The 13,501-nt window shown below is 35.4% G+C and overlaps 1 protein-coding gene across 2 annotated transcripts; it reads left to right on the top strand.

The window, feature by feature from the left end:
* Nucleotides 1-455: 455 nt before the first annotated feature.
* Nucleotides 456-12,416, top strand: LOC107570152 (spindle assembly checkpoint component mad1). Of its 2 annotated transcripts, XM_016256351.1 has the most exons (8): nt 456-662; nt 4,960-5,110; nt 5,828-5,971; nt 7,935-8,066; nt 8,156-8,359; nt 9,209-9,334; nt 11,462-11,657; nt 12,156-12,416. In XM_016256351.1, coding segments are annotated over exons 1-8 (1,047 nt in total). In that variant the 5' UTR covers nt 456-570; the 3' UTR covers nt 12,158-12,416. The 2 variants fall into 2 exon arrangements, with proteins under 2 accessions (XP_016111837.1, XP_016111836.1); XM_016256350.1 differs by having other exon boundaries at nt 11,462-12,416.
* Nucleotides 12,417-13,501: the final 1,085 nt, after the last annotated feature.

The following is a 13,501-nucleotide window of genomic DNA, read 5'->3' as shown; positions in this document are numbered from 1 at the left end:
GTCAGTGAAGGGGTTTATATCTGAACTTCCCCTCCAGTGAATATCATCACATTACCACACTGCTGTACACATTACATCGCCTGGATTAAGGAGTGAAAGACTACAAGAGGATTAAAACTCCAGCTATTATTCAGTTGAATTCAGATTTGAAAGAGTGATGGAAGGAAGTTCACCGTCGTCACTGTCATCACTTCCTTATTTTGTATCTCAATCTAGTAATCCTTACAATGTACTTTACCATCATAAAATCACCCTTTCAAATAATACATAATAAATCACACACTAGAGCTATATATTTGGCTAAATGCATTATTTCCATTATATTGTAATTAGTTTGTAAAGGTAATACAGTTAGGACATGTTTATTATTGTGACACACTGAGCATCACTTCCTACTCGGTGATGTCTTGCATGTCAGTGAAGGGGTTTATATCTGAACTTCCCCTCCAGTGAATATCATCACATTACCACACTGCTGTACACATTACATCGCCTGGATTAAGGAGTGAAAGACTACAAGAGGATTAAAACTCCAGCTATTATTCAGTTGAATTCAGATTTGAAAGAGTGATGGAAGGAAGTTCACCGTCGTCACTGTCAGAAGAGGACTTGTCAAGCAAAGAGCACTCTTTACCTGAGGAGGAGAATGACCTTCAATCTGAGTGTGTATTATTTTACCGTCTTTCATTTGTAGTTTAAATGGACTTCAACAACAGCTATTAGTAGTGTTATAAGGTGTGTGTTTACAGGGTTCTGACAGTACAGTCGGTTTGTTATAAAAGAAGTGTAAACAGGAAGTAGTGACTCTTTTTGTAATAATTTGCCAAAAAGATGGGTTATTTTTTGTACAGCAGTACAGTATGTGATCTTTTTCCAAAGAGTCACAAGTTTGGCACTTAAATTAGATATACAATGGCTCTGTATAAATACCATATTCGCAAACCATGATATTTATTTATGATACTCAAAAGTACTTATTTTGTTAGTATACATAACAGCCTGTGATTTCTAATTTTCTCAGTAGAGACCATGATTTTTTTTACATTGTTATTACACATATATGACATCTTAGTGACAGTTTCACCAATGAGTTAATACAGAATTATACTAACCATTAACTTAATAATGTATTTTGGGGCACACCAATTTGGGGACCAATACTCAGTATTAACTAACTATTAACTAAGATTTTTGCCTCAAAAAACTCCTAAGTTGCTACTTATTAATAGTAAGTATTAGGTAGTTGTTAAGTTTAGGTATGTGGTCAGATTAAGGGATCTAAAATATGGTCATGCAGAATAAGACATTAATATGTGCTTTATAAGTACTAATAAACAGCCAGTCTGCTAGTAATATGCATACTAATAAGCAACTATAGTGAGAATTGGTCCTTAAAATAAAGTGTGACTGTATTTTGATATATTTGTGCGACGTCCTGAGGGAAAAAAATAACAATAATAATAATAATAAAATAAAAAACGAGTCTCACATGAAGGGACAATAGCAACAGGAACACCCCAACTCAAATTTTCCGAAGATTTTATAGTCACTTTCTCTTATTTTTTAGGGCCTGGTGATGTGTTTGTGTAACTTTTAGTTCATACTTTGTCACAGCTTAGCATGAGTCATTCATCATGAGGCTGTAATGCATTGTGGAAACATTTGCATAACATCTATGACTTTATTTGTGCTGCTTCAGATTCTCCATCTGCCCGTTACTGTATTACCACAACAGCAATGACAGCACAGTGTTGTTCCCTATGGCTACACTGTAAAAATAATTCCGTAAAATTTACAGTAAAAAAAAACGGCAGCTGTGGTTGCTGGAATTTTACCGTAAAAAATACGGTAGCAACATTTTAGGTTTTACAGTTTTAACTTAAATTTACAGTTAAATACCGTAATTTCATTAACTGATATAATGTTAATATACCAACCTATTGAAGTACTGAAATCTGTTTTGTACCTTTGTAATACACTGATAACCACCAGATGCAGGTGGTGATGAGAAAGTCACGTGATGAACCAAAGCCCATCACAAGCAGCTTTTATATAATATCATATATAGAAGGTGCACAGTATCATTCACACAAACACTAAACACCATCACGGTAACACACATGAAACTGAAATAATGCAATAAACATTAATCTAACAACATTAGGTGTAACACAACCCTAATATACAAAACTGATAAGAAAAAACTAAGAAGAAACATAGTTATTTCAACAAAAAAAACATCACATTTGAAATGTAACGCAGGGAATTCTGAGAATGTCAATTTATGGTTAATCACTGTAAATTATACGTTATTTTTCACTTCCAAAAATTGTATGCTACCGTAAAATGTATGTCCAATACATGTAATGTCCAATACAGTTTTTCACCGTATATAGTAGGGGAATTTACCGTTAACCATTTAACAGGTTTTTACTGTAGCATTTTTACAGAATTTTACCATTAAATTCACGGTCATTGTTTACAGTGTATGAAAGAAGTTTTAACTTTAATGGTTTATCTGGATTAGCTTATTTTTCCATTAAAACTCTCATGTTACAGTGTAATTACCAAGGTGTTTAGTACTGATAATGAATATTATGTATTTAATTTGTAATTGTTTTGTGGAGCAGCTTCACACATTGTTATCGTAATTACTGCAGTAATTACTTTTTATTAACATGTAATATCTGTGGTTTGGCCTGTATCATGTAAGGTCACTTATTATGCTGTTCTGTTATCTTCACAAGAATAACAAAACCTGACAAAATCCAGAAAGCATTCGATGTGCAAATGTCCCTATGAGGAAGATAACGTCAGAAAGGTTCTTGATGATGTTTCATTTCAATCTTAAACATGCCAAAAGCTATATTTGAAGATTACGGTTAGTCTAGAGTAAAATGAATCTGCACAACAGGAATCCTGTGAGAAAACATGGTTCAAAATAGGGAGAGATATTGTAAACATGCCAAAATTTGACTGTAAAAGGTAGAGTGAGAAGTGGTTACAATAATAATAATAATAAGGTAACACTTTATTTTGAGTCCTTTTTGAACATTCTGTTGACAATAAGTAATGTTGCCCCTACATGTCTACTAACTCTCATTATAATATTAGTAGACTGTTTGCTTAATATCTGCTAACTCTTGTGATGGTCTCCCAACAGACATTCTACTGACTATAAGTAGCTTTGCAAGTACATGTCAACTTAATCTAGCCCTAACCCTACCAGTCTACTAATACTCTACTAACACTCTAATGAGAGTTATTAGAGTTATTTTATTATTTATTTGTATTTTATTTTATATTTTATTTAATTATTTTATGTTATTATTTTTGGAACATTGACCATGATGATACCAAGGTGTAAGTGATTAAATCACACATTAAGCAAATTCACGCTGAATCACCCTCTGGTTGTCAATTTACTTTCATGTGCGTTTTTTAAAAACTAAAATGATGCTGCTAACACATTTTGTGCATTTGTCTCAAACACGTTGTAATTATAAAATGCATTTACAGTAATAAATAGAATAGTGACATTTTCTAAACAGGATCAAATATAAGTCCATAATGCAACTATACATGATCCTGGATAAGCATCCTTGTTGGTCCTGCAGCAACATTCCCATTAGCCAAACAGACTTTTGGTTAAGGTTTTGGTCGATTATGGAGTTATGGTTTAGAAATGATGTGGAGCCACATTTAAAACAGCATAACCTGATGTAAGGTGCACAATCCCTGGTTCTGTGAGAGATGTGAAAAGCAATATGTGTTATGAGTCATCTCTCACCTGATTTATTACATCTGGATGGCTTTATATTTGAAGAAAGCCAGAGGATGTTGGAGTAATTAGTTCAGATGATTGCTCTGCATGCTCGAGAGGCAGGAATATGAGGATGTTTTGCAGACTAACCCTGATCCGTTATGAAGCTCACATGCTCCAGGACTCTAAACCTCAATAACACACTGCTAAAGACATTTGAGAGAGGAATTATGAACGAGGCCCTCGTGGTCTGCCATTTTACCATTAAATTCACGGTCATTGTTTACAGTGTATGAAAGAAGTTTTAACTTTAATGGTTTATCTGGATTAGCTTATTTTTCCATTAAAACTCTCATGTTACAGTGTAATTACCAAGGTGTTTAGTACTGATAATGAATATTATGTATTTAATTTGTAATTGTTTTGTGGAGCAGCTTCACACATTGTTATCGTAATTACTGCAGTAATTACTTTTTATTAACATGTAATATCTGTGGTTTGGCCTGTATCATGTAAGGTCACTTATTATGCTGTTCTGTTATCTTCACAAGAATAACAAAACCTGACAAAATCCAGAAAGCATTCGATGTGCAAATGTCCCTATGAGGAAGATAACGTCAGAAAGGTTCTTGATGATGTTTCATTTCAATCTTAAACATGCCAAAAGCTATATTTGAAGATTACGGTTAGTCTAGAGTAAAATGAATCTGCACAACAGGAATCCTGTGAGAAAACATGGTTCAAAATAGGGAGAGATATTGTAAACATGCCAAAATTTGACTGTAAAAGGTAGAGTGAGAAGTGGTTACAATAATAATAATAATAAGGTAACACTTTATTTTGAGTCCTTTTTGAACATTCTGTTGACAATAAGTAATGTTGCCCCTACATGTCTACTAACTCTCATTATAATATTAGTAGACTGTTTGCTTAATATCTGCTAACTCTTGTGATGGTCTCCCAACAGACATTCTACTGACTATAAGTAGCTTTGCAAGTACATGTCAACTTAATCTAGCCCTAACCCTACCAGTCTACTAATACTCTACTAACACTCTAATGAGAGTTATTAGATATAGGTGCAACGTTACTTATAGTCAACAGAATGTGTTAAAGGGACTATCAAAATACAGTGAAGCCAATAATAATAGATCCTTTTATAAGAGAATAAAAGTAAATGTGTGTGTGTGTTGTAGGCCGGTGGAGGAGGCGGCGCAGGGGGAGTGCCTCCTCTCTGGGGAGGAGCAGTTAACCCTCATCACAGAGAGCATGTCCATCACCTCCTCTGATGAGGAGAAGCTACAGCTCCTCAACAAAAACACTGAACTCCGGAGACTCAACAAAGAGGTAGAATAAACCACCGGCTGTGACATCACCCCTACAACTCCCTTTTCAGTATCAGCTACATAGTGTATCTAGTTCACAATACTGTGAAAAAAAGATTAGTTGGAAAAGAAATAGATTTAGATCAATTGGAAAACAAACATGCTTTCAGGTTTTTTTTGTAATAGTCTTAAACTATAAACTATAAAACTGCATTACTATAAACTATTAAACCATTTTACTATAAGTTCTAAGTTTCTCACATATTGTATCTATTTGGCAATTAGGTGACAGATACAGTGGTAGTAATTAATTACCATATTCATGAACCATAATATTTCTATGACAGTCAAAAGTATGTGGTGTAAGTGTGACACCTTCTGGAGAAAAAAAAAATGTTCTCATTTTTTTTTATGTCAAGAAAGTAAGGTGTTGTTTTTACAAACATAATCTATTCAAGTGTTTTGTGTGGGTGGGTCAGATTTTGCTGTGTTTGTGGGGATCAAATGTCCCTACAGTGAAAGTACAGTTAGCCAACGACCCTATGTGGACTAAAGGGGCTTAAAAATGATGTCATGAAAATGTAAAAATGCAGAAATATTTCTGTATGAGTTTAGGGAAAGTGTAATGTTAGGATACGGCAAATGCAATTAGCTCAGTATGAAAACAACAAAGTCAGCGGAAAGTCCCCACACTGATATAAAACTGCAGCATGTGTGCGTGTGTATGTGTGTGTGTTAGCTGATGAAGCTGAACGAGGAGTGGGATCACATCTATCACAGCACGAGTGTGGGCCTCCAGCAGCGTGTGGCGGACCTCGAGGAGGAGAGCAGGGCCCTCAAACAGCTCAACAGCCGACTGTTGCTCAAAGTAGAACATGAACAGGTATGTGGGCAGAAGAACGCTCTCAAACTGTTACGGCACAGCTGCTTTAAAGGCCAAGTGTGTATTTTTAGTGTCTCTACTGTCACTAAACAGAATTGCAAATATTGTTAGTTTACCTAGAAACACAGTCTGTCAACGGTTGAGCTCTGAACCCACACCACTGGTTGAACATGGTTTTTTTTGGGGGGGGGGGTTTGTGAAGCTATTTCTACCTGATCTGAGTCGTAATATGATTTGTCTCTTCACTAGAATAATCTGAGGTAGTCTGATTGATTCAGTCATATCAATTTTAAAAAATATTTTACAGTTTATTTATTTATTTGTATTTATTTATTTTTGTATTATTTTATTATTTATTTGTATTTTATTTTATATTTTATTTAATTATTTTATGTTATTATTTTTGGAACATTGACCATGATGATACCAAGGTGTAAGTGATTAAATCACACATTAAGCAAATTAACGCTGAATCACCCTCTGGTTGTCAATTTACTTTCATGTGCGTTTTTTAAAAACTAAAATGATGCTGCTAACACATTTTGTGCATTTGTCTCAAACACAATGTAATTCTAAAATGCATTTACAGTAATAAATAGAATAGTGACATTTTCTAAACAGGATCAAATATAAGTCCATAATGCAACTATACATGATCCTGGATAAGCATCCTTGTTGGTCCTGCAGCAACATTCCCATTAGCCAAACAGACTTTTGGTTAAGGTTTTGGTCGATTATGGAGTTATGGTTTAGAAATTATGTGGAGCCACATTTAAAACAGCATAACCTGATGTAAGGTGCACAATCCCTGGTTCTGTGAGAGATGTGAAAAGCAATATGTGTTATGAGTCACCTCTCACCTGATTTATTACATCTGGATGGCTTTATATTTGAAGAAAGCCAGAGGATGTTGGAGTAATTAGTTCAGATGATTGCTCTGCATGCTCGAGAGGCAGGAATATGAGGCTGTTTTGCAGACTAACCCTGATCCCTTATGAAGCTCACATGCTCCAGGACTCTAAACCTCAATAACACACTGCTAAAGACATTTGAGAGAGGAATTATGAACGAGGCCCTCGTGGTCTGCCAGAGGACAGATCTCATCTGCAGAGGGCTGTTTGGTTGGACTGGTGGATAGCCAAGTGTTTGTCATTTTAACCCAAGTTGGGAAGTCGGTTTGTCAATTACAAGTAATTTAATGCTAGAGGTCGTACTCTGAACCTCAGGTTCAGCAAAAAAAATTATCTTCTTATCAAGGACCATTTTTGGCCAACCTGGTCTCATAAAAATACGTACCTGGGTACTTTTCTGCAGCACCGTTTTTACGTACCTTACGTAAAACGTTTCGCCGCAGGTTCAGAGAGAAATGTCCACTGAGTGGCGCTAAAAGACGGGTTCAATACGTGAAATCTGGCACGTTGATATAGGTAGCCTATATTGCTGTGTTTTTATAACTTTGCTTTAGGAACGTATTGCAGCGGTTCACAATTCAAATATCCGGGGACTGTCGCTAAAAGTTAATGCTCTATCGTGTTGGAAATATGCCCGACACCAAACCCAACCCTAAACCTACCCGATAGTATTAACAAATGCAAAACTGATGTAAAACTACACTTGTTGATTCAACCGTGTCATTTGAACGTACTTACAGTATATGCAGATTAGAACTGTTTTGTCGAACCGTAGTTACATAGGATTCGAACCGGAGCTCCTCACTTCTCAAGTACGTCTCCGTACTCCGTGAGCTACCGAACGAACCTGCCATTGATGAGAACCCATAGATACTGTATGTGCGATGCTAACATACAAAAGCATCAGTTTTCAAATCTCCCAGCATATTAATTATAACACATAGGTGTTTTTTTCTTCTTCTGTGGTGTGACTGATGTTTTGCTGTGGATCGCTCTGATTCAGAAGCAGATCCACGAAACAGACTTTTGCATGTTTGTATTTGTGTGTGCAGAACAAGAGGGAATATTATGAACAAACACTGATGCAGGAACTGAAGAAAAACCAGCATCTGCAGGAGTATGTCAGACTGCTGGAGAGCCGACTGCACCAAACAGATCTTCAGCAGTGGACTAGAGGAACTCAGGTGAGCTTACAGAATCAATCAGACCAGTTACAGTATGTTATCTGACTATCCTTTAACATCTTCGTTTAATTTTTTTTTTCCTTTGGAAGACCCCAGATATCAGTGGCTCCTCAGACTCTCAGCTAATGCAGAGCTCGTCTAAGCTCTGCACTATACGGTCGACTCCAGCACTTCCTCCGTCACTGGGCACAAAGTCCAGTCTCAGACTGGCTGGTATGGGATTTGAGATGCAGTCTAACCCTATGAGAGAGGTTCAGGATCTTAAAGAACAGCTGGTGGCACTGCAGTGTCAGGTGAGTTCACGTGTGATCATAATATTCAATGTAATTTCGAAAGGAGAGTTATAAATATGCCTACATTAACTCTGTAAAGAAAGAAAAAAAGCAAATGTGACATTCGATCAGGCTTTATGGCTCATATAGTATAATAACTGAGCCAAAGTATGCGATTTGCTGCAGTTGCTGATATTTATATGGCCAAAAAGTAAGATGAAATTCTGATAGCTTGTACATATGTATTATAAATCATCACTCTATATCTGCCAATAATATGTCTTAGTAAGATGATATTTAAATGATCAAAACATATAATGCGATGCAATCCAATGATGATTGAGAGATGAATTGAGAAATATGACTAACAACATAAAAGTTATACTTCTGTTTACTTGCCGCCATGAGATCAAGGTGGACGTTTTTACTGTTTTCTTTTTTCTTCAAATAAAAAGTATGAACTGACTGTGTGCAACAGGTTTAGTCATGTTGATCATTTAGATCTCTTAGAAATATGCATATCAAATATGACATAGTTGGCTTTATAGAGTTAAACATTAAACATTAGTACAGTAGGTTAACAGAAGGTACAAATATTTACATTTAATCATTTAGCAGATGCTTTTATTCAAAGCAACTCACAAATGAGGACAAAGGTTAATTTGGGGGTATAATATTAGTTTAATATAAGTAATAGTTTAATGTAAGTAATATAAGTTGCATTTCTTCACAATTTTATATTAAAAAAATGGCTTCATAGATGTTTTTTTTTTTTTTTTTACAAAAACAGTTTATATTTAACACAGTAGCACAGTAAAATAGTAAAATCTCTGTTGTAGGTGTAATAGATTTGACTTCATCCGTCCACAGACTAAAATCTACGAGGCTGACTATAAAACCGAGCAGAAGGACCATGAGCGCATGCTGCAGGAGAATAAGCGTCTGCGGCGCAGAGAGGCAGACATGCGTCAGCAGATGGCGCTGCTGCAGGAGCAGGTGAGCACCGAGAGCAATCAAACACCAGATCCCATGATACTAGCTCATCACTGGATCCTGTCAAACACATCTTCCTCTGTTCGGAGGTCGATTCCTCCAATACGTGTGCTAACACTTTATTTGGATAGTCCAATTCAGACATTCTACTAACTATAAGTAACTCTGCAACTCCATGTCAACAAGCAGTCATTAGTAGACTGTCTGCTTAATATCTGCTCACACTTTATTTTGATGCTCCACAAACTGACTATAAGTAACTTTGCAAGTAATTTGCCTCAAAAAATGACTTACAAAGATACATAACAGCTACAAGTGTATGCACTACTTGCTTTATGCAAGCACTATAAAGCTGATGCTTTGTTGCTTTTGATGCTTGTTTCTGATGCTTTCTGTCTTTGAGTTCACATGAACAACGGTTAAAGTTACTCGTCGTCAGGCTACAGAAGAATAGCATAATTCCTCCATTCAATTAGGCCTAAGACATCGAGAGTCACGCAGACCTATAACAACCTAGCCACAACACATAATTGCGAATAACATGCCTTACCTTTACACAGAATCGACCACAGAGTCCAACGTTTATATTTTTTCTATGAATCTTTGAGTTAACATGTACTAAACATGAGTGGAATTTGCACCGCAGCGCCCCCACACCTTGATGCTCATGACAAGATTCAAGAATAGCATGTATAGTTATCTTTATTGAACTGAATTAGGTTTAAATCGCCGTCATGCATGAATGAATGAATGATATTTTTGCAATTTTACACATAATAATCCACGATGATCACATTGCCCAAAACTGAAATTGCACGTCAAAATAACACATTGTCAATATTTTTTGAGACCCCCCAAAATTTCACAAATCACGTTTTCAGGGGAGCCCATGTCTTATTAAGGGGAGCCGAGCTCCCCCGTAGTTCGCACACTGCCTAACAGTCTACGAATACTCTAATGAGAGTCAGTTTACATGTAGTTGCAAAGTTACATATAGTTATAGAAAGTCTACAATGGCTATTGAAATAAAGTGTTAACAAAAGGTAAACACTGTGACACTGTCAGATGTTTGTTTTAGCATCAAATATTGATTCAAACTACTGATTTAGTGTTTGACTGACCGATGGAAGACAGCAGTTTGCTTTGTTTCACTTGCTTGAGTATCACACATTGCTTTTAAAAGCGTCCTATTGAACTAATGCAAAGATGACTGAACATAGAATATTAGACACGCAGTTCACTCAATGAGAAAAAAATGCAGTTAAGAATTGCTATGTAAGCCGTTTACGGTAGAGTGTTTCTATGAGGAAATGAATCTGTTGTCACCTGTATTTCACAGTGCAGGTCACATTCATCAGATTTCCATGTCAAAGATTTTCATTGTTTTATCTTTAAAGAATATTAATTCGAAAGGAAATGAGGCTTGGTGGTTTCCAGTGAAACTTAAATGGTGTCGTGACGTTGATTATGATGATGCATCTTGCACACTTAAAAATAGACTGTCAGATCATGATAATTATCTTCTCTTATCTTACATAATCTGTTTCTATGGACTGACAAACTGATGTGCACATTAATCTTAATCATCATTTGCAAATTCATTTCTGTATCATTATAGTCTGTAATGCAAAAACAGAACAGGTATCAACTGCCCACTTCCATTGTATCAACGGCATTATCAAACAGATATCTCATATGTGAGCCTGGAGCACAAAAGCAGTCTTAAGTCGCTGGGGTATATTTGTAGCAATAGCTAAAAATACATTGAATGGGTCTAAATTATTGATTTTTCTTTTATGCCAAAAATCATTAGGACATTATGTAAAGATCATGTTCCATGAAGATATTTTGTAAATGTCCTACTGTAAATACATCAAAACTTAATTTTTGATTAGTAATATGCATTTCTAAGAACTTTCGACAACTTTAAAGATGATTTTCTCAATATTTAGATTTTTTTTTTGCACCCTCAGATTCCAGATTTTCAAATAGTTGTATCTCGTCCAAATATTGTCCGATCCTAACAAACCCTACATCAATGGAAAGCTTTCAGATGATGTATACATCTCAATTTCGAAAAATTGACCCTTATGACTGGTTTTAATGATAAAGTCTTGTTTGTTTTCTCAGCTGAAGGTGTACGAGGATGATTTCCAGAAGGAGCGCTCAGACAAACGCATTCTCCAGAGACTGCTGATGAAAAAATCTCCAGCCGAGAAAGAGCCGGTTCTGGTTCATCGCTGCAACAATGAGCAGGACCGACCCAGATCAGACAGGAGAAAGCCCAGAGAAGAGCAGCGTGGCGGATACGTTTGTCCAAAACACTGTGAGCGTCACGGCCAGCCGGAGTTCCCCTGAACGCCGACAGACAACACATTCATTCATCATATAAAAGAAATGTACACAAGCTAGTTTGTATCTTAAAATAGTTACTTTTTAACTGCTTTATTTATATGAGGATCTTTTTTTTAATTGTATTATTCTTTCATATTGTTGAAAGGATTGTGTGGAAACTGTGCACTTTTGTCTCTATATAAATCAATCTGAACCACTTCACTGCCTGGAAACATAAAACTCAAACAAACCGTGTCAGACAGTAAATACTGTAATCTTTATAAGCCAATCTATTTGGTCTTGTTAATATGTCAACTGACTTTGTCAATATGTCAAACTGACCTATTACAAAAAAAAAACAATACTACGAGGAAACGATTTAAGAAGTTTCTGCACCTTTGACTACAAGGAAGCCATTGGAAATCCCTATTTTTAGCTCATTCCTAATGACTAACTGGTGTGTTTATTTTTTGTTTGGTTTTTTTTCCAGGAAATTTGCTCAGTTGCAGTCTCTTATTCAGTAATGTCCATCTTTGCACTTGTGCTCTCACTGTACATAGCCCATGTTATATAGGTCAGGTATGTTTTTTTGTTTGTTTTTTTTGTATTGTAATGCATTAGAAATGTCCTTATAATTACTTCGAAAAGTTAAACTACATTGTTTTAATAAAATACACATTAACAATATAGATGTTTGTCACCCAAATCCTTAACCATCCAAATTCTTTGATTACTCATGAGAAAAAGTGTGTGTGTGTGTGTGTGTGTGTGCGCGTTTTTGTGACAAATGAGGACATACATTTGTATAATGACAAAGGTATGACATAGGTATTACAAACTGAGCTACTTTAATACCATGTCCGAACTTTCTACCATGACTCTGCTGTTCTTCAGCTGGTTCTTCCTGTATACATTGATTGACAGATGTCTCGTCCAGTCAGCGGTGAGTAATCCCAAACCAATGGCGCTGTCTCAAACTATACCTACCTCTTCCGGTTTGTCTGAATTGTCGTTGTGTTTTCTGAATTGTTGTTGTGTTTTCTGAATTGTTATTTTGTTTTTTAGACTTGCATTTGCGTTTGTAATTTGTTATTTTGTTTTCAGAATTGTGATTTGATTTGCACTTCTCAGCCACCGTAAAATTGACTTTGCTGACTCTATCGACTTCAAACAGGTGTAGCTCAGACATTTTCCATCCGATTCCAACAAATCATACATCATTCTGAAGGTCTTTTAATTGAGAATGTGAACATAAACATAACTCATTTTTGAAAATGTGCTCATTGTGACTCATTTTGCCAGCACAGGTCACATATGTTAATAACATATGTTCATATCGTTGCTAGATAATGATTGTTGCAAGTAATTATCATATCATCATTGCTAGATGGGTTAATCTGATTTTTCTCTTTAAACAAAAATGTCTTTATAAACTGAAATATGATTAAAATTGCACATAATTTTATCTGAAAAATATTCAATAATGCTATAAAAGCCAACACAAATAGAATAGTAGTTGAAATATTAAAAAAATAGAAATCTTTAGAAACAGAAACTTTTTAATATTTCATTTTAATAATGAAGTCATTATTTTGTTCACACGGTCAGGGGTGTAGGAATGATTTAAATAGATAATAGCTAAATAAATACTATAATATACTGTATAATAAAAATATATAGTAAATAGCTATGGGTTGGGTAAGTGTTCATGTATGAATAAATGACTTATGCTTTATAATAAATGCTTTACCATAATGCTGTCATCAGTAAGTGACGATGCAGGGTTCAGCACGTGCTGACAGAGATAACAAAAGCAGTGTGATTTTTTGATTAAGT

Source organism: Sinocyclocheilus grahami, unplaced genomic scaffold (assembly GCF_001515645.1).
Source record: "Sinocyclocheilus grahami isolate Dianchi unplaced genomic scaffold, SAMN03320097.WGS_v1.1 scaffold1422.1, whole genome shotgun sequence".
In the NCBI taxonomy this organism is placed as follows: domain Eukaryota; kingdom Metazoa; phylum Chordata; class Actinopteri; order Cypriniformes; family Cyprinidae; genus Sinocyclocheilus; species Sinocyclocheilus grahami.
The sequence above is the reverse complement of the archived record's forward strand: the minus strand, read 5'-3'. Positions and strand labels throughout refer to the sequence as shown.